The following is a 22,145-nucleotide window of genomic DNA, read 5'->3' on the forward strand; positions in this document are numbered from 1 at the left end:
GGAACGGCTGCGAAAACAAATCCCTTGGAAATCCCGTAGATCGCCCGGCAAAAGTTACCGAACCGGGTGCCGGATGGGCCCGCAAGGATGAAGCAGAGAGAGAGCGAGAGCGAGAGGGATGAGCTGCTCGGGCAGCTCGGGAATAAGTGAATTTAAAAATAATTCGATGAGCAATGTGATCGCGGCGCACGATTGGCAGCCAATTGACTGGCTGGCGGCCGCGGCACGGAGAAAATCACTCGGGTTTTTCTTCGTTTTTCCGGAGTGTCATTGACGATGCGCCATTTATTTTATCATAACGATTATTGTTTCCCATCAAGAAGCTTGGATGCCCGGCAGTGGCAGGACGAGAGAATATAAGTCGAGTTCCACCGTGTTTTTTTCCGGGCACCCGTTTTTTGTATTTCCTTACCCGACGGCCACCCGTAACTGTAGCGGTCTCCCTTTTAATCCTTCCGGCCGGGTGTTTCCCTTTCGCTCGCTCCGATTCCCAGAAAGCCGGAGGATTGGCAGGTGGAAAATCGTGGCCCACGGTTCATCTGCTCAATCACGTAACGCGTATTGACGGCGGTGGCGGCGGCGGTGACATTCGCGTAAGTGGGTGGTGATTATGTTGTCCCCCGCCGTGGGCCACTTTCGCCCACACCCGGCTCGCTGTTTCGCTCGCTCTCGTCCTGCGCGCCAATCGAAACAGTCAATCAGCCGGGACCGGGCGGCCAGCCGGTAGCGATTGGTAGCGACGGTGGTGATGCATATTAGCGGAATTACGCTGCCGCGATGCGCCGCGGCAATATAATTTTAATTCCATAATAAGCGGATAACTTGGGGCGCACTCATGGGAGCGCGTTTGCCGTGGGATTTCGCGGGGTTTTTTGTGCTTTCCAGTATTGCTTCGTGACCTGGGATGGGCTGGGGATGGTTTTCAATCGTACGAACTTTGAACATCAACTTTAAGCGAACGGAAGTTCGATTCGTTTCGACATTGAATAACTGAGGCTGGGTGAATTAGGAAACAAAGCATGATCGTACTTTACTGGAGCCCAGCGTTTGGTCGGTGTGGCAATGGGCAACCGAAACCCAAGGACCACAGACACGGCAAAAACAGCAACAAAAAATCCCGCCCATAATCCCTTCGTGAGTTGTCGGGTTTTGCGTATGGCTCCCGTCGATCCCGATGTTGAGCCATAATTACCATAACCAGATCAATTAGCCCCCCCCGGGGGAGGCGGGTTGGGTGGTACAATCCGGGGTGCAGACAGCAATGCAGTCAGTCGCCGCGGCCGCAGATGCACTCCGGCACGCAGCACGCTGTGTGCGATAATGCGCTGTGAAGCGGGAGCATCGATAATTGAATCGATGTCCTGCCACAGGAGGTTGGCGGTGCACCGGATTTTTAGTCCCGTCCGCGCACCGGAACTGCACCGAACAAAAAAAAAAAAAAAGCTGGCGCATAAAGAAAAAATCTCCGGATCCGGCAACCAATCATCGGTCGGTCGGCCGGCGGATTAATCTTATAAGCTGCTCTCACCCGATACCTTCGCTCCCCCCTTGGCCGTGCGATTTGTGGCCAATCGATGGCCTGATGATGATAATGATGATGACGGTGGCCAGGTCGGCGGCGATTTGGAAACCACAGCGAAGCGGGGACCACGCGGGCGCAACCAAATCTGATTAAATGTTTAATTCCGCGGCGCACGGGGCGTAATTTCGGTTTTTGGTAAAACATTTTCAAATCGACCACACCACTAATTGGTGGCACATCCGTACGTTCGGCCCCGGGCCCCGGTGGTGACACTTCCATCAGACGCAGAAGCGAACGCCCCACAGATTATAAATTCTAATACTTTCCTTAGCCTCAAGACGCTGCCCTCACGTGCATGCGCTGGCCTAGTGCGCCTGGCCGAAAGGCTTACCGGGACACCGGCTACCGGGTTTTAAGGGAAGACCCTCGGAGGCTTTCCGGGCTGGGGTTTTGTATTTGCCGCCCCACCCGAGGACCACTACGGACGTGTCAAAACGTAGCCGCACCAATATTCGACCTCCGAAGTCGAAAACCGCACGGCCCCGGCCCCCGGCTGAAGAAATCGCGACTGGCCGGTGTCGGGCGGTGTTCTCTGTGTGTAATGTGATTACGAGTTTTGCAACTGAGCCTAAGACGGGGTAACACTCGTCGGGCTTTACGCCCAACCGGCCCGGGCCGTTGACGCCCAACGGGGTTCGCCTTGGCCCATCCGGCCTTAAGATGGTGTTTAAATCTGTTTAAACAAATAAGATTTGTGGACTAGCTGTGCCCCGGTTCGGAACGGAATCTCGGGCTCGGTTTTAAAGCACTTCAATTCGATTAGCTACGTGAGGGCGGAGACACCCCCTTGAAGGCCTTCGGCAGCACAGTCAATAAGTCATTGCGCCGGATTGCCTGCATTTTCTAATCAACCAGTCCACATTGCGCCCGATTTGCCGATTGTCGTCCTGGCCGGCCCCGGATCCGATATTGGTTCATTTAAAAATCTTAAGCTTTTGGCGCATTATTTATCGGCCAGGGGGGGCCATCGGAGGCCATCGTCCGTCGTCGTTGCCTGCTGGAAGAACGGGAGCTTTGCACGGGAGATCCTGGGGAAAGCGTTCCCGGGGAAATCTTAAGAACTGTGGCACGATCCGGGGCACCGAATAAGAAGCGGGAAAAAACAATGCCTATCATCGAGAGACCTGAGAGTCTTCCGAGTCCGAGTCTTACCTGGAGCTCGGGTGCTGTCAATAGTGTATCATTGCGCCGAGTGCAGAAGTGCAAAGCCCGGTCGGTCTCGATCGGAAGCGCCACCGAGCCACGTCAGGGCGACCCACCAGCACCAGATAAGATTTATTCAAGATTCAATCAAGAACGGCAGTGCGGCACCGGCGACGACGGACAGCTGGCAAGCATAAGGAAATTATCTGTCACGGAGGTCTCTCGGTGGACCCCGGGCCCAATCCGAGGCGACCGGGCTTTGGTGACGGTTTGACAGGTGCGCCACATCCCATTTCGAACCGGGCCCGGTCGCGGGTCACCCGCCCGGCGGGGAGCCGGGAGCATGAAGAACAATGCACCACCCCAGACGGTGGCCAGGAGGACGCGTCTTGGGGCGTCTTCGTACAGAAGCGATGCTAAGTATGATATATATTCGTTTAATACTTTATAGGGCCAACGGAAAAGATCTTTATAATTTGCCCTCGTTCGGCTGGAGGAGGAAGAAGAAGGCGGGGGGCTTAAGCCCGTCGCCGGAGAACTTGTCCCACCGTCGAAGCCCGGCATCTTAAGACCGAAGGTGCAAGTGCAGTCGTCGCCGTATAAACACCGGCCCGGCCCGGGGGACACACCGGGAAATAAAGCAAACCCAATGAAGCGAAAGGACTCTGAAGGATGTGAGTCGTCGTGGTCGTCGTCGGTTGGCGCTCGGGTCAGGCGCACACCGACATGCGTTCCGCTCCGTGCCGGGACGGAACGGGACGTGTGTTGAAGGATTTTCAGACAAATCCGTCCTCGATGCCTTAATCCTTTTAGGCAAACGGCAGACAGAGCGCTCTCCCGCATCGCACCCGGGACACTGATCTGCCGAATGTCGTCGTCGTTCCGTCGACGTGGTTCCACAACACAGAACCGTGGCCGTGGCCGTGTGATCAAACGGCGCGCGTTTGTTTGGCAAGTTCATAAATTAATTAACTTCTCCACACACACCGAGACAGACGCGTAGGAAGTTGATGAAAATTGGCTAAACTCGTAACTCGTAAGCAGCCGAATCACGCGGAGTGGCCACGTCCACTTCGTTCATCGAAGTTTCCGGCGGGTCAATATTTATCGCTTTCCTGGCCGTAGGCGGTTGAGTCGCGAGTCGTCGTGATTTTGAAACAATATTTAGTGAAGCGAGTCAAGTTCGCGTAAAGTTTAATGAGCTGCTTTTTATATCAAAAACACACCGAAATCGCAGAGGTCACGAAGCAAGGACGAGAAGCGATGAGCATTAATTAGCACGTGCGCCTCCTGGAAGGGGCGCAACTGGTTGGATTAGACCGCAAATCGACCGCAGGAATGAAAAAATCCCCCACAAACTCCTTAACGGGGCCGACGACGACTTCGGGCCACCCTCGTGGGGTTGGCCGAGCGACAAAAACCAGAAATGCCAACCCCAACTTGTCGTGGCCGGTGGGTCGTGTTACGAGTCGTGGCGGACAAATATCATATTTTCCTTAATCCCTAATCCTACTTTATCTTGTTATGTCCGAGAGGCCCCGGTGGGCAAAAATCACATACACTGCCCGGTCTAGTTTTTAGGGTGGCCGTTGTGCCGTGCCAAGAACGTCGCGCGGTGCTTAATGCGACTTTGTCGCACACAGGTTGGTGTCCCGGGCCCCACTTATGGCGAAGACCAGTTCGGCCCCGGCCAGCGGCCGTAAGTGATTGGCCAGCGCGAGCGCGGCGCAATCTTGAGGTTAGCGTAATCCCTGCGCCCTGGCCTCGGGATCCAGTGTATTTGCGTAAGAGGCAGTGCGCCGAGCCGGCGTGATGTTTGGATTTGCAACTGCAATTTGCAGTTGACGGGCCCGAGCCCCCCCCCCCACGGGCCTCACTGGGTTGTGTGTTTGCTCGCGGATTGAGGATTACCGGTTCCAGTACCCCGGTGGCCGAGGAATTTCTCGCCAACGGAACGGGAATTAATGCGAAGTGATGTGTGCGCTGCTTCTGGCGGACCCCCTAATCCAAGCAGCCACAGATTAACCCTCAACATCGTCTCGTTCACCACTCGCGCGTGAGCGCGCCTCTCGCATGAGCGTGAGGCTCTCACGCTCGCGCTCTCTCTCTTCTCACTCTGCCACTCACTCAGACGGTGCGAGTGAGAACCCTCTCGGTTGGCTGCGTGCGATGCGTGCCGGATTTCCGGTTCGCTGGCCGCCCAACGTCCGTTGGTGGTGGGGCTGGGAGCGATAAGTATACAAAACAAACGACCCAACTGTAGGATTCACATCATGCGGCGGGGGAAAAGCGCAACATCCGGCTCGTCGCCGTCGCTCGGCTTCTCTTTCGCACGTCCGGGGGACCGGGGAACAGGGATTAACACATACTAGGAATTAGAGCATTAGCTCGTGAGCCGTGGCCGTGGATTACTTTTCCTCTCGTTTCGCGCTCGACATCTTCCGCCGGTCGTGTGTGGGTGGCTCGACAAACTCGTATGCAAACCGGCAAAAAATGCCGGCATTAGTCGACGTCGTCGGAGTCGATGAGGAAAAAAAGGTCCAATAAAAGTTCGCCCAGTGTGTAGCACGAGAGCAGCATCCGGAGACCGTGTCGAGGCCCGACCGATATCCTTGCTTCCTTCCGGTTTCGGTGTGGTGTGGCAGGAACAGGAAGTTGTTACGCGGATGACGGCGCGGACACAAAGCGCACCACAAGCGAACGGCGCGCTGTCGTCCTCGTTTTGGGAGACGTTGCCGAGTTGAACGACAGATTTCTGCGGAGTGTGTTTTGTGTTGGTTTTTCGGTTTAATTTAGGTTTAATAACCTTCGAAAGTAACAGGAGAGCATACTGGGCCATAAAAGGTGACCAGCTTGGTGTTTTCTAATGCAAGAGGAGCAAGAAGCTTCCGTGAAGCGTATAAGAAAATTATTAAAACTAATCGAAATAGTATTTATAGCAAGAGCATTCCGGCAACGCTATCCGCGCTTCATGGCATTAGTTATGAAATATTTCAACGACCACAACAGTTTCCGAAATAGGGGCTTTCGTTCTAGGAACTGTTCAACGCGCGCCCATTACACCGAAAACCGAGACACAGACACACATTATCGTGCCTGTGGCGCGCGGTATCCTAATCTCCACGACTGTCCTTTCGAGATTAACTCCGAGCAGCGCGCGGCGACAACGGAGCTGCTTTCCGTCCCAGCGAAGCGTCAACATTCCACCCACCGGCGGGGCGGATTATGGGCGAGTATATCATCGCGCGTGTGTTGGGGTGTCCCATTGTCACGAGGCGCTAATGTCGATGACGATGACTGCCTTGATACGATTTGTGGAGAAGTAATAAAAATAATCAGCGAGTGGTGCAAATGAACCGTTTCTCTGTCTGATGAAAGGTCCTTCAATGGGGTCCTAATATTAGCGTAATAATTATAGCACGTTCTGACTGCACTTTCAGGAGACCATTAAAATTCGGGCAACGAAATTCCGAAGCCCGCCTAGTTCGCTTTTGCCATAAGAAGCAAGAGGCAGCCAACCGTGTGCGGCGTGGTCCTATCGGATCAGTTTCATGCATAATCTCGTTCCGTCTTCCTCAGTAAGTGTCACTTTGTGGTGGTCTGTCTCAAGCAAGGGGGGACTCGAAAGTTGGAGGCTTGCAGAAGGCTCCCCGGAACCCAACCCAACCCAGCAGATGGGGTGGAAATCCATTTCTTCGGCTTGCCTTAAATCCAAAATCTATAAATTCTATAGAATTTCCGACTTAATCCTATCTCTCACAGAGCCCTGCGCGTTCCCGGCCGACCGGGAGTGGGCCGGGGCTGCACACACCTCCACCTGCTCCACCAAGAAGACGGCAGGGCACGGCTAAGATTCATAAAGGAATCCCAACACACACAGAGACACACACGAGCTGGGACACGAGAAGACACAGAAACCGAAGCTGGTGGACCGAAAAATCCTCACTTCACTCACGAAGCCCGAGCCGAAGGATCAGGATTGGGGGACCCCGGGTCCCTCTCCGGCCGCCCGGTCCCCGTGGCAAGTTGTTTCCTCTGCAGCGTGTGTGCGCCGGGCGAAATCTGTGGCCCACAGCGGCTGCCGAAGAATCTGTGTTAGGATAGAGATAAAGCTTCTTAAGGATTCTTTCTCCACCACTCCTACCGACCCGCGGGGGGGTGCGGGGTCCGCGGGGGTTTTCGGTCCCGTTGCAGGGAAACTTAGAAAAAGGGATAAAGTATGCGGCAAAAGGATTTAACTTCCTTCCTTCGCCCTGTCGCGTCCGTCCGCTCGCCATTGAGCCATTACTGGCGCTGGCGCTCGGTGCCGGAAGATCCGATCCGGGGCGAGGAGTCTTAAGATTTCTTCACCACACACATACACGCACACACACACACACGTTACTCGACCTTGGGCACTCAAAATCCGCACGTCGCAGGATCGGAACCCGGACCAAGACGTTCGGTTGAAACAAGGCGAACCAACTCCTTCTGGTGCCGGAGCAGATAAACATAAACCGGAATAAATCACGTTCCAGCATTCATCCACGCGGGGGCCAGCGCACTTCCGGCGCTCGCGGGGACACAGCTCCGCAGAACATCAGCTCAGCGGTTCTAATTGGCTGGTGATAAATCATAAATTCGTACTATCGTCGGCCACATAGTCTTATGCGCCCCGCTAATGGGCTTCGATTTGTTGTTTCGATGATCCGTACCCCTTTCTTCGGGGAGTGGGGAGTACCCCGCCCCGCAAGCCACCTACCTCTAGTGACTTGCCAAAAACAAACCCTTGCCCAAAAGCGCCTTGCCCAACACCACGCTCCTCGAAGACTAATAATCCGCCGACACGAGCCACGCACAACTTAATTTGTTTGTAATGAGGGCCCCGGGGGCCCGCGAGGGGCGAGGGCGACGGAGCGAGAGCCGGCAAACTTTCCGTCAGGGATGTTCCGCGTCCCCTCGAGGGCCGCGAACATCGCGCGAGGGATGGAAAAATAAATTGTTATCGTTTACTATTAATTAAGTGCTGCCTGGGATAAGGATGTGGTCCCCTCGGGCGCGCAACACCGGGAACGAGCGGGATGCTTGCTCTCTCGCTCTCGCACGCTCACGTGGCCCATGGCAGGGATGATCCCTTTTTTCACCTTTCCCCGGCGGTGCACGGCGGCGTTCGGAATTCGATCTGACGCGGGCCCTTTAATCCCTACCCACGGCTGTGCTGCCCTGCGCTGCTTCCGTGGCTGGCCTCAGATTTCAAGGGCCGCCGTAAGCCGCGGATGTGTATGTGTGTGTTTATCTATCAATCCGTTCAACGTCACCCATCCGTCAGAAACGCACACCCCATAAATCGTGCGCCACTTCTCGATGCCAGATCCAGACTCCTGGTTGGCCGCAAAGGGCGCGAGTGTGTTTGGCTTTGCCGGTTGACACAGTGCGGTGCCGAGTGTGCGAGCGGCCCTTAAAACTATTGCGAATATCCGAAAGTGGCCAATCGAAGAGCCATCAACATCCCAATGATCGCCTGAAGCATTTGGACATTTGAATAAAGTTTTATGCTGCGAATTATTACAACACAACTGCCGGCGACGATTTCTGTCGGGCACTGTGTTTGTGCCGGGAACAAAACAGACGATGAGTGAGCGAGAGAGGAAGAGTGAGAGCACCACACCCAGCCCCCGACACCCGGCGGCGAAATCACGCATCAACAGTTCCGAGAGTTTTCGGGCATTTCTCTGTTTTGGCCCCGGGTTTTCTCGTTTTCCGGCCCCACGACGATAATCCGCGCTCTCGTTCACTCGAGCACCAGCACACAAACAGGCACGCACATCCACGTCCTGGCAAAGAAGCCAGACTTTTTTTTGGTCGGTGACGCAGGGGGCCCTGCTGCGTCAAGAAGCGTTAGCGTCGACAAAAGCGAAAGGATATACCCGGGGCCGGGGGGCCGTTTCCTCGGGATATGGATTAGGGATTAAGTGTGACCCGACTGGCGGGCTGTACCGAATGGCCCACGTTTTAGGGAATATCATTTTCCAAATACTATAAAATTATGTATCAAACGATGGATGATTTTACGTACTGCGTGAGGTTATGTACCCGTCTTCGGGATAGGTTAAGGACATACCTGGAATTAGAGAGAAAGAAAGTTTGTTGAATAATTGTCTCGAGCAATTTGCTTAATTAAAGAGATAAGATGAGCTAAAATGTGTGCGCACTTGTTATGTAATTGTTGTATTTTCACTTAATTTTGATTTTTTTCCGCACGACGTGATGTTGCATTGATCGGATTTCGGACTCCGTTGAATCTGACAGACGTCAAATAGTCAGTTGACGCGTCGCCGTTCACTCAGCACGCCATGTCATAATATTTGTTAAATGAAACTGTTTGTTATAAGTGATAATTTAGAAAGTTCGTACCGAAATATATGAAAAAGTAACAAAAAGTGCGATAATTGAAAGAAAAACGGTGAATAATAAGTAACTATACAGGTAAATAATAAAATCATGACTTCACATTCTGTTATTTTCGCTGCATTTTTGCCACATTTTACTTTCAAAAATTTGTTTACTTTCCTTAAATTTGAATACGCCAACCACGTCAAAACATTTTTAACGCACTGTGACCGATTAAAACCGAACCACACGGGCCGGCAATCTCGAGAAGGTTATCCTCTCCTTTCGATCGGGGTCTGTGTTTGAAGTGCGATTCCATTATATCCGTGTGGCACTGCTGCTGTGTGGAGCGTATCGTCCGTAATCCCTTCAAGGAGCGCGGCCACGAGAGCGAGACAGAGCGAAAGCCGCGGCGAGGGATATATCGCTGTTCACTGTTTGCCGAGGGCTTAAGAGGAAACTTTACCGTTCGGTGGCACAGCCGGCACCGAAGGGCTCCCGCCCTTAAGGCAATCCGGCGACGACGGCGACGAAGAATCCTGCGATCCGCGACCCGCCACACCGCGCCACGCGGAAGGATGATAAAAGAGGGGACTGACGACGACGACGGTCGGTCGGTCGGTCGGTCGGTCGCCGAATATCCGGCTCTCTATCATTATCTCTATCCCGGGCGGGGTATCCGGCCCGGGCAAGATATGCACATCCTTCCCAGCCCACCAATCCTCGCACACAGACGCACAGACCGGGAGCAAGGAAGGGCTGCCCCTTCTGCAGTCGATTCGGCACGGCACACGGCGGATGGGAATAATGTAAATCCTTTATCCCTAATTCTTTATCCTTTCAGCGCGCGCGCGCCGCTGCCGGATTTTTATTCCGTCAGATGGTGCAACTGGCCCTGGGCAGAAGGGTGAGTTCGAAAGGATCTCTCGTGCGCCGGTGTGTGTGGTGCGGGCCCTAGTGCTACGCCGTCCACACTCATACGCGGCCAGCCGGCCGCCAGGACGAAAGAATTTCAGCACGGTCGGTTCGGTCCGCTATGCTTCCATTGCGACTTGATGGGATTAGGGCTAAATCCAGATAAAAGGATAAAGCATTATTCTTCTCCTCGGAACGGTTTTTTCCCTCTGCGCGTATGTGTGAGAGAGAGTTTCCCTTTCGGGCTCGGGTTTCGATTCAATTCCGCGCGCCGTCCGCCCGTGGGGATGAATGGCGCTCCCTATATACGCGCATTAGGCTCCTTGCCGCTGTGTATATGTGTGCCAACACATGTAGCCACCCCGGGGGCTGCAGATCCTCGGCTGTGCCAAATCCGGGGCCCGTCAGTCCGGGCTGAAGGCAAAGTTTTGGGCAATCCCCCTCCGCCCCGCGGTGGGTGGTCGAAAGGACGCCCACGAGACGCCCGTTTCCCGTGCGCTTTCGCCGCACAGTTCACTAAACCCAACGCCAGGAACGCGAACTCCTCCCGGCTTAGGATTTACTCACAATAAATCTTATCTGGCGCTCGACAGCTCCGGACGGAGAAAAGCGGGATTTCCGCCGCCCCCCTCGGACCCGCTCCACCAGCGTCTTACGGAGGGCGCTTCTTCACCTCCGGTCGCCAAGATGCCGGATTTGGAGCGAACGGAGCGAATGGATTTGTGGATTTCTTCGGGCTCCGGGCACAGTGCCACCGGGTGGCCGGCGGTCACAAAGTTTTTCGGATTCGATCGGCAGAATCGCGGAAGAAGTCCCGGCCGGTCGGTCGGTCGGTAATCCTGACCGGGCCCCCAGGGGGGTGGTGATTAAAAATTACGACTGAAAAACAAGCGGAAAAAGCGCATCCGCCCAGGGGAGCGAGATTATCGTTAAACGCTTCCCGGACGAAAATCCCGAAAAAACAACGTCCACAAAAAAAAGGGGGAAAGGCAATAAAGACTGGGCGGCTGGGTCGTAATTAAACGAAAGTTATTACCGTTGAACGTCGGAAGGTTCCACGCGCCGGTTACTTTGATCGGTGAGCGTTCGCAGTTTAAAGCGTTTTCATCGCAAAGCATCGCCTTCTTGGAGGATGCTGAAAATTTTTCCACCAAGCAACGAGCGATCCAATTCTCGTGGCTTACAGTTAAGGAGTCAGAAAGTGGGATTTTGACCATCGTACAATGTGCGCCCGGTGTGCCTGGCCCGGGTCAAGATGATGGTGTGTACTCCCTCGCCTATTGTGCATCCTTCGTGACGACCACGCCACCGCCGCCGTCGACGTTGAGGACCGTCGACACCAACAATGCGCGACGCGCCGGTCCCCTCGCCGGGGGCCAAGGATGAGAGGCCGAGGATTAAGCCGATCACGAGCGTGTGTGTGTGGGTGTGTGCCCGGATTGGGCTTCACACAAAAAGGATAACGGAAGCGGCGGCCACCGTTCGTCAGTCAGCCAGCCCGTGTGTGCGGCCGTCCCGAACCGAGATGAGCTAAGACGGAAAGATTTCCCCGCGCTCCCTCTCTCACTTTCTGCTCTGCCCCTGCGTTCGTTCGGTGCCGGAAAAAGGGGCCAAAGTATCCGTGTCTTGAGATGTGGGCGCTGGATCTGTTTCCCGCGTATATGTGTGTGCATGTGTTTGCATACTCTGCCACCAGACGGTGTGTTTGAGGAAGGATTTAGCCCCGTGGCAGCGGCCACCCCGAGCCGGGGGTGTGAAATCCCGGCGGGGCGAGCGGAAACGCTATCCTTGGCTGAACCCCGAAAGCCATTGAACTAACAGATACTATCGGAAACCGGGGCCAGCGAGCGAGCGAGCGAGACGGGCGAATAATGGAGAGGCGAGAAGCAGGAACTGGGCCGAACAATATCCTTGCGGATGTGTCCTAAGACGATCCGGGCACCCCGTGTGAGGAGGAGGAGGATGCTGTGTGGGGCAAATCCTTGAGCGCTGTCGTCACCGCCGACGGCGGCGACGGTGGTAACGTCTTGTCGAGTTTATGTATGTACGGATTAAGAAAATCCTCGAACGAGAGAGACAGGATCCCGACCGAACCGACGGATGGCGACGGATCGAAGGCCTCTCGGTGGCGTATGTGAAACGATGTGGTTTGCGAGACACTTTCCGGCTCCACGGACGGCAGTCGGTTGTTGGTGAAGGTCGGGAGCATCAAAATCGATAGCATTTGATGGCGCGGCCGCCGCGGTGTTGAAACGCGGGAAAACCACGCAAAAGAAATTATTCACGGTCCGGCCGGTTGAGGTTTTTTTGGGTCGGAGTCGAGGTTCGGGTTGGAGACACCCGAAGGATTAGAGAGTCCCCCGGAGGGGGGATAGGTGACCGGGACCCCGCTGTCCGTATCCATTATGTAGGACGACGGGCGACAAATCCTCGCCTAAAACAAATACGATACATCGATACGCGGATCCTGATGATGAAGATCCGTGGACGGTGATCTCGTGGCCGGTGTGTGTCCGTCGGACAAATCGGACGGACCGGCCGGACCGTTGCTCGCGTGTCCTTTCGCTGCCGGAAAAAATCTCCGCCGACACTCGCAGGACGAACCCCCGGAGACGTTTATACATAAATAAAGCTGAAATCCCCGTGGTGTGCTCCGTACATTGTGGCACTCCCGGGAAACCCGGCAGCTCCGAGAGAGCGGCCTCACAGGAGCGGCTCCTTTACGTGGATTGAACGATTTGGTGATAGTTTTGGGGTTTGTCCTGGCTCCCGTTTTTTCCGTTGCTACTGCCGGCCGCTCGGGACGAATCGTTCGGCTTAGCACGCGATCGCGCCCACGGAACGTTCCTCTCATCGAACCGGGCCCGTGCCGGGCTGGGTGTCCCACCATAAATCCTTCACAGGTGAAGGCGAGAAACTGCAACACGGTGACATTTCGGTGGTGTCGTGTAAAGTCTTCCCCCGGCTGGGCCGCCCGGTAAAAACGTGAGCCACCAAAAGCCTCGCTCCCGTACCACTTGCCCGGTGAGCGTATGAGTGAGGCCATCGAAAGGAGCCGAACCGGACAACAACGTCCAGGTTGAGGACCATACCACACCACGCGGCAGCAGCAACAGCAGCGGCAGCAGCGTAATCCCGATTCGACGACCTGTTTTTTGGAATCGGCGAAAGGATTAGGGATTTTTCGCGAACGGCCTCTCCGTGCTCGGATCGTTCGAGTTCCGTGCGTTGATCGCGCACCGATGACGACTGGCGCTGGTCACCGTATGGCGCACACCGGCCGGGTCTGGACGGTGGAGCGTACCAATAAACGGCCACCCGTGCGGATTTTCCGCAGCAAGGATTCGCTGCCGTTGGCTCGCTGCCGTTCGCTTCGCGATTCGATTGTGCGAAAGGTTAGGTGTTTGGGGATGTCAAACGAAACATTTGGCGGATTTATTTAATCTACATTAGAGATCGTGGAAATGAAACATTTGCGTGGTCCCGCCGGGAGGCGAGGTGTTCCTTAATAATTCTGGGAAGCACTTTCTGGGACCATGGGCCACCAAACATTAAATCCTTTTCTAGGCCGGTTGTTGAGTGGACGGCCGGGTTGCCGGAATGTTTATCCACCATTATTCATCGAGTTCGAGGACCCCGACCGAGCCACATTAAACATGCCCCGGGGAGTTCGAGATAGGATCGATGATTGTCGACCCGGCCCACTGGGGGCGCATTGCGTTAATCGTTTTCGCGCCACCCGACCCGATGGTGGCTGCTTTATCTTTCACACCATCCACCGGATTGGTCACTTCTCGTTCGATGGAACTATCGTGTTACCAGCTCCGGAATCGGAATGCCGGTCCGACGACGACCCGCGGACGACGCAACAGAAACATTCAAATAATCGCCCACCGGCAACCGGCTGGGCGATGGCGCAGGGATCCTAAATCTTGTTCAGCGTCCATCGGTGGTGCCGTTGTGTCGATTAAATGGCACCCGGTTTTGAGATGCATAATCCCGGAATGCATCCGGCGGGCCAGCCGGCCGGCCGACGGCCGGCGTTCGCGTCGTTGCGCCATGGCGTGGGTTTAAAATCGATTAAAAAGCCCTGGACTCGGGCCCTGAATGGGCCGCCGTCCCTGGTTTGGTTGGGATCGCGTTCGCCGCAGGGACGGCCCACCCGGAACCCATCTTTCTAAGCTCAAATCCAGTCCTTCCGGCGCCCGAGTGCCGATCGGTGCACTCGGTTGAACGAGAAAAAGGATTATCTACGTTTTCGGGCTCCTTTTTCACGCACACACTCAGCGCGCGAAGGATTAGAGAAATTTGTGCATTGTGTCACCCGGAAGGGGCTCGAACCGCGGGAAGCCAGGATTTGTCAATTCGATCCGACCCCGCGAGTGCCGTGAATGGAAGAATTAAATAAATTGTTATGTTGCCTCCGCCGGTTTCGGTCCTTGTTGCGAAGGGAACAGCACCACTTGGTTGCCGTTAGCAACCAAGCTGATGCTGCTACGATGATGGTCTACTCGGAGCTTCACTGGTGGCCGCCGCCACGAAGTTTGATTGCCATTTTATTATCCCAAATAAATAATGAACCCGACCCGCGAAAGCCAAATTGTAATCGGTCTCTAAAGCGTAAACTGTTGCCATGGCCCCGCGAGCCTCGGGCAATCGGGGGGAAATCATTTGCCAATCATCATATCCTCTGCCGCTCTCATTAGCCCGGCTCGCCAGCTCGGGGCGTGCGCTTGCCGAAAGGATTATCCCAATTAGCGCGGGAACGGGCCGCGGTCAATTGATTGAATGATTTGCAATCGTTTATGGAATCGGGGTTTCTTTTCAATCGTCATCACCGTCATCATCCCCCGATAAGCTGCCGGAGGAGCCAAGCTTGACACTTGCTTCTTGCGAGATGCGTGCCCCGGTTCCGGTTCCGGTGAACGTGACCAAGGTTTATGCTCACACCGGCACGTGTGTGCGTGCTCTTTGATCTCCGGTAAACTGATATCCGAACGGTGCGATAGGCACGGCGCCCTGGGGCCATCCTGGGTAGTTCACTGCCAGGACGGATTTGGTGCCAGTATCCCACGATCGTGTTCCGCTTCCGATCGGGGTGGTGCTTACGAAAATTGGCCCTTATCCGCGCCCTGTGCCCGGATAACATGTGCCTGTCGACCGACCCACCGAAAAGCACGTAGAACACTGGCCACCACCATCATCGCCTCACGCCCGATGAAACTCCGATTAATATCGCCCCGGGTTTTCGGGCCCATTCGGGGCCCAGCCAGGTCTGCGTTTGGTTGTTCTGTTTGGCGAAGGATAATTCTCCGAACGGACCGGAACCGGACGGCCCTGCACGTTCCATAGTGAGCTGGCTTACAACGATCGCCTCGTATGGCGGGGTCGCCTCGTACGGTTGCAACGTTCTGGCTCCTGTTGATCCACTCGCGAACCCGCTCGTTCCGTCGGTTTTAATCCATCTAATTTGGATTCTATCTTAATCTTCTTTGCCGATTCAATATTTACTCATGCGTTTTTGCGTCCATTTTGATTAAATTCGCACAGACTTACCCAGCCAGTGGTCGGCCGGGAATTCATGTTCGCAGCATTTAATAACTCTTATTACATCGACGACATTCAATATTAATTCCCATACTCGCAGCGAGGCAACGCTCTGTCCAACACGGTCCGGTGGAGGGAGCTGCCTGGCGGTGGGCTCGCTGGCCACTCATTTATCCGCTTTGATGAATGCATTTACGATATTATGTTGGGGAAAATTTACAATATAAACGATAATCATCGGGCCGCCGACGGCTGGTATGGGTTCTCCCTATCCCGGAAATGCTGTTGCGGCCGGTACGGTTGCCATTGGATTCGTCCTCCGGCAAACATGCCCGGCACGGCGTGGTGTGCTGGTCGATGTATTGCATCAAGGATTTATTATGTGCCCACGTGAGCGTGCGAGCCAGCCAGCTCCGTTCGTTCGGATGACAATGGACAAATCCGCCTAAAACATATAAATTGAGGATTGTCCCAAAAATGCATTTCAATTAATCAAAACTGTGGCCCGTGTGGTGGCTAAGCCGATGGAACGGCCTCGGCCCTGTGGACTATGGGCTAATTTTGGTGAACGTCACCGTAATATTAATTAGGACGTATTAATAATTTGAAATGAGTTGATGTTGTGGCATTGGGATGGTTACGGAAAATCGGATCACCCTATGTAAGGTTCCCATCAAAACGAATCACTTTTTAAACGAAGCACATAACTGTAATAATATTTGCTAATAATTTGTGCGTTACAAGCTTCCGACCAATAGCCTTTGTCGGCCAGCAGCATAATAGCGCCGACTAACTCTTCCCCGGATCGGAACTCACCAACCAACACCGAACCTGGGGAGCTGGACCCCTGGCATTAGTGAGCTCAACAGTTTCGAAAGGTTAACCCAACCGGGCTGGGGCCAGGTTTGACTCACGGGTTCCCCACATCCAGGATCCAGTGCTCGCGGGAGCGTCGGGTCAGCCGCCGCCCTGGGGTGGATAAAATTCGGACAACAAAACCGGCCCAACCCCGAGCCGGGTGTAGTGTACGGGCTAATAGTCCATGGCGTGATTTTTCCGTGGGCTTTAATCTGGCGTGACCTCTGCCCAAAGCTGCTGAGCCCACCCTGAGCCCGCCAGCGTTCCCGCCAGCACGCTAAGCGCGCACCGGTGTTTTATGTGTATTTAACGGATTATGCGCTACATCGTGAATGCGCCGGCCGGCCGTTCTTTGCCGAACTCTGCCCGGCCGGAAATCCGGTCCGGTCCATGGTTACTTCACTGCGGACATTGTCGCCTGAACGGACGCCGGACATGTAAAGTCGCCAGCCAGACACCGATGGGTGTGTTTAAATTACAGAAAATTGTACAACTTTTAACGTAAATTAACGTATTTGGAATTATTACAAGTTTGAAGGATATATCCAGGACGACCGTCGAAATTATTACTCAAATGTGCATAATCTTCAAAAGAGTGGCCTCGCGCAACATCATTCAATCCACTCAACTAAATTAATTATCTGCCTCGACCGGCACTAAGTACGACCGGCTTCACCCCGAAAAACCCTCCTGGGTCCTGGGTCCAGGCATCAAAGAAAAAGTGCTTCAATCGGCTCGGCTGCCCATCAACGGGAGAACGCTGTCCGCCCTCTGCGGGGTTGATGCTGCTCGATGACCGCCAATTTGTGGCGTTTGGTTTTTGCCATTTTTTCTCCGGCCCATCCCCGACAAAAGGACCCTCCACGGGCGGGGACGGGAATTAAACATAACGCACAAACACTCTTTCGGGAGTTAATAAACTAAATTGATTTTGCATGTATTGCGTACGGAACCTACCGTTTACTTTGCTGAAGTCGAAATCCTGCTTCCGATCCTGCATCGCGGCAGCGGCAGCCGCGACGGCTGCGACCGGTGACTGGAGGATGGTCCGATCGACGCTGGCGGGACCGTTGGTGGGATTGGAGACCGGCGGCACCACACTGTCCCGACCGGAGACACTATCTCGCGCTCCGTTGCTGGCCCCGTTCTCACCGGGCCCGGCCGTCAGCGAGGTAGCGACACTGATGCGGGGCGTGACGGAACGGTTGGCGGAGGCGGCGGCCGCCAGCAGTGACTGGGACACGCTGATGGCCGCGGCGTGCTGCGGGGTGGACGGAAGGGACAGACCAGCGGCACCGTTGGCCGAACTGCTCGAGGTCGAGCTTGAAAGGTGGTGCGCGGCTGGTCCGTTCCCATCGGCGGACATCAGCTTGCCGGCGTGGTGGCCGATGGACGGGGTCTCGGCGCAGCTACTGTTGCTGCTGGCGGAGGAAATGGTGACCCCGGCCGTGGCTTTCGGGCTGGCCATCTCGGATTCGTGGCCGGCGTGCGATGGAGAAACCGGCACCGAAGACTCCTTCTTCGGGGACTTGGTACGCGTGAGGGCTAGAGCCTGTGTCTGGAAGGAAAGCAACAGTGACGGGATTCATTCGATTAACGCTTGTAAACATTACAAATTGCATACTTGTTGGCGTTAAAATGGCGTACGCCTAAATGTAGGCAATCCCAATTGGGATGCCTATGATTGTCTGATATTGACTCAATTATATTTTAAAATCTTTATCGCTTGAAAACGCCTGCAAATATGCAATGAGTGGCCTAACACACTCTCCTGGCACTTTCGCAATAATTCGAGTTGGGTAACAGATTCCGAAACCGACTATTCCGGGCGGGCCGTTTCAAGTGCAGCTTACTTCGTGCCTGTGCTGTGGGCCCCCGGGCAAACTCCAGAAGTGAGATGCAACAAATTCGAGAGATCTCAAACGAAATCAGTTTCAATTAAATTAACCGACACCGGGCTCCGCTCCCGAGGCGTTCCGGTGCGATCGATTGGAATTCGTGGTCGCTCGCAAGGTTTCAGAATGTCGCGACGACCGATCGTACTGTCGATAACAGCACACCACGCAGTCCCGAGTGGGAACATGAAATCATCGGTGACCATCGTCGTTGCGTTGCGCCGCGAGCAAGCGATTGATTGTTGAACTAGTTTAGGCGGTGGCCGGGCGCCGGGGCCAAGATCGTCACCGACCGAATTAACTTTAATCGTGGCCGTCAACGACTAGCGGAGAAACCAAGCGGAGCTCGGTTGCCAGTATTGTTTTCGTATTCTAGTCCGGCCTTTAAGCTACGAATTTGAATTTGGTACATTTGGAAGTTTGCAAACGGCTACGGCGAGTTCTTGGCGTTTCTGATCCTAATCAACGATCGACGACGGCCGACGCGCCGCGGGTGTGTAATCTTCAAGCGTCGTCAAGTGCTGCTGGAGCACGGAACACGGACACAAAATGGTGCCAAGTGAAAACCCCAGAAACCCGGGCAGCCGGCAGGTCAATCGATGTTAAGTAGTGCTCGCGGAGTAAACGCGGCTTTAATCATAATTGATCGCGCGAGCAGCGCGAGGGTTGGGGGGGTGAAGTGGCCGCCGACGGGTCGCCTGGCCAGATAAGGTGATGACGGCGAATATATGCGCATGCCAAACGCTGGCCGGAGACAGCTCGTTCGTCCCAACTTTAAATTCTTTTAATACTATCTCCAATGTTGATCTCCTGTTAACTCGCGGAGAGGATTAATTTGGTGCATTAGGCGATCCCGATCGCCTAGTTCTTTAATTAATTTCCCAACAATTCCTGGACGGCGCTAATCTGCTCGTTACATCATCATAGGCCCTAGCGCCAACGGGTCGCCGTTACTCCAATTGGGATCCGAGAACTCCTTGCGCCACTTCGACCACCGTCTGTCGACATCTTGCGGGCCGTTAGATTAAGATTAAGGGCAGCGCGAGCGAAGCCAGTGCCAACGACATCTGCCATCGGTTGGTCTAAGCCGTTCGTCTACATAATTGTCACCATTAGCACCAGCAGCCCTCTGGGGGCCCTCACTTGTCGCACCCCGCATGCCTTATGCTGCACCGGCCCCGGTCTCAGCGACTCCGATGTTGTCGTTTCAATGTCAAATAATAGCTAACGGCACACTCGGAGAGCGTCCGTCGTCTCGCTGGCGGTCCGAACTAAAACTAGCAATTAATTGAGGACGACAATTATTTAAATATTGTTTCTTCCCCGTTCGACACGGGGACACTCTGCGCGTGAGTCCGTGTGCGGCCGTTCCCCTCGTGTTTTGCTTCCGAGAGCCTCTAACATATGTTCTGCCATGTCCTGGCCATCGAAGGGAAAACGAACCGGGCGAACCGGGCATACAGGGAAAGTGAACCGAGCACGGACGGAGCGGCCCAATGCAAACCCCGTTCGTGGGTCCGCACCGACCGACCGCAACCGAAAGGCAGTCCTTATCCTTTTGTTATCCTTTTTACCCATTTTCTCCGCGCACACAACACGGTTCGGGCCATCGGCGCGCCGCACAATTATGAGTGACATCCCGCGCTAAGGGGGGGGACCCAGGCGATGATGCGAGGCGATGCATCACAAACACCGTGCCGGCAATAAAAAGTAAAAGCCCAGCCCGGGGGACCCAGGGAACACACGCTCTGCGAAATGCAATAAACACAACCGCACAAGAATGATAACCTTCTATTTGGAGGAGCGAAGAACGCCGGGGCCGACGACGGGGCAGTCAAAGAACACCAAATTAGAGGTGGGCTTCTGGGACACACACCGGACCGGACCAACGGCGAAACAGTAGCCAGGCTGCCTGCCTGACACACAAAAGAGGGCGCGGGACACATTCCCATGCAACCTGTTGCATCATTATGCTGGCGAGGACCGGCGCGACGGACCGCGTGCTCGCCGGCCACCGTTGGGCCACTCGACACTCTGCATCTCTGCAGTGTCATCGGCTATTATGCGCGTTTTGTTCGGGTGTTTTTTTTCTCGGCTGGCCAGTGCTGCTGCTGCTCGGAGTTTTTATGGCTGCCACATTGACACTCGAGAGGCTCCCCACCGAAAAAGTAAAGGTGCCAAAATGTTCGCCCCAAAACCGTCGCTCGGCCGGGGACGGGGAACTGTGGTTTTATGTGACCGGTTAATGTTGGATTAATTAGAACGCTGCTGCATCGAGTTCTGCGAGTGTGTGGATGGCAGATAATAAGAAGCGATTATATTTTATTGCTTCACTGGCCAGCTATTCGGATGCGCAACAGTCGTAAATAATCGCTTCTAACGAAGGGCATGCAAAGTCGGACCTTTGGCTCTACGTTTGCGTTGGCCATTTTGAATGAAATTGTGGATAATTTGAAGAATTTAAGACAAGTATTATAGAACGGTCGTTTACATTATTTGTTTGACCAAACACGGCTAGTTAGAAAGGGAGCGCCTGAATGTAGGCAATCGGCATTCGAAATTCTTATGCCGTTGCTCGCTTGTTAAAACTGTCTTTACTTTCACTATTTTTAAGACCTGTTAAGATTGCTCAAAGTGTTCCAAGAATGGCCATTAAAGTGACGCCAAATGGGGTGGGTTGAATGATCACTTCCGCTTGGGAGGTTAATAGACGCATAACATTTTCTCGATGTGTCGCTAATCTTTTTTCTATCGACTGAACCGGCCACGCCGACCGACCTGAATGATGTGGTGTGAAAATGTGGCCCTCCGCCGGCACCGCATGCGCAACATAATTGCATTTAGATTCTTTCTCCCCATTTTCGCCCGCGTGTTGCGGTTGTTCGCCGTTTGGCCGTCGGGTTTCGCGCCTCCGGGTAACGCGCCGATGACACCGGAGTGCGTGCCACGGTAGCTGCCATGGGTAACATTTTATTTCATTTAAATATAAGCACGGGCAATTCATAACACCGGACAGCGGGCGCGAGCGCCACCACACGCGCTCGTGGGCTTCACGCAAAACGAGTGAAAACATAAAACGGCTGACGGCCGGCGTGCGCGCGCTCGCGCCTGTGTGAGCAGCATAAAAGTGGAATCATAAATTCCACCCGGCCTCGTTTATTTGCCAATCGCGCCCGTCGTCGTGTGGCGCAGAGGGACCCCGGACGCCGCGAAATTGAAATAATTTTTGATTCTGTTAGCTCCTCGGTTGATTTGGTTTTTGCTCTATTTTTTGCCGCTGGCCCGGGCCGGGCCGGGTTCTTCCGGATGTTTCTTCGGGAGTTGCTTGTGACTCCATTCTGCTTCTTGGGTGACGTTTGTTTTTGCTCTCTCGCCCGTGATGCCCCGTGCCGAGCCATTTATTGGGTGCCAACGTACGGGTTGCAGCGCGTTTTTTGGGCGTTCGGGAGCTGTCGGAAGTGTTCGACCTTAGGCCCCCACCAGCAGGGGATTAAAAATCCTCTTTCGCCTATCTCATGAAAAAAAAAACATCTAAATTTGGAGACCAGCATGGATTACAACTATTAATTACTGTCTGTCACCGCCGAGAACGAACCAATTGTTTCGATTCCCAAGCACAGAACTGCATTCTGCTTCGCTGCTTCAAAAGTAATCCTCGGCGATCGGGCAAAGAAGTAGCCGAAAAAATCGCCGAAAAGTGTCAGAAAAAATTGGCCACGATCGGCCGCGCGACATAAAGCCAGGCGGTGAAACGCAGCGGCAGCTACCGAACAGAAGCCCGTGGCCATTATTATATGCTTAATTAATGAACCATGCTGCGATCGTCGTCATCCTGC

The 22,145-nt window shown here is 54.3% G+C and overlaps 1 protein-coding gene across 1 annotated transcript in view; it reads right to left on the reverse strand.

The window, feature by feature from the left end:
• LOC131216583 (uncharacterized) overlaps positions 1-22,145 on the reverse strand; it is a 64,384-nt gene that overhangs the window by 14,293 nt on the left and 27,946 nt on the right. Inside the window, exon 2 of the mRNA XM_058211114.1 lies at positions 17,372-17,972. Coding sequence (XP_058067097.1) covers positions 17,372-17,972 — 601 coding nt within the window. The remainder of the gene's footprint in view (positions 1-17,371; positions 17,973-22,145) is intronic.

Source organism: Anopheles bellator, chromosome 1, assembly GCF_943735745.2.
Source record: "Anopheles bellator chromosome 1, idAnoBellAS_SP24_06.2, whole genome shotgun sequence".
Lineage (NCBI taxonomy): Eukaryota > Metazoa > Arthropoda > Insecta > Diptera > Culicidae > Anopheles > Anopheles bellator.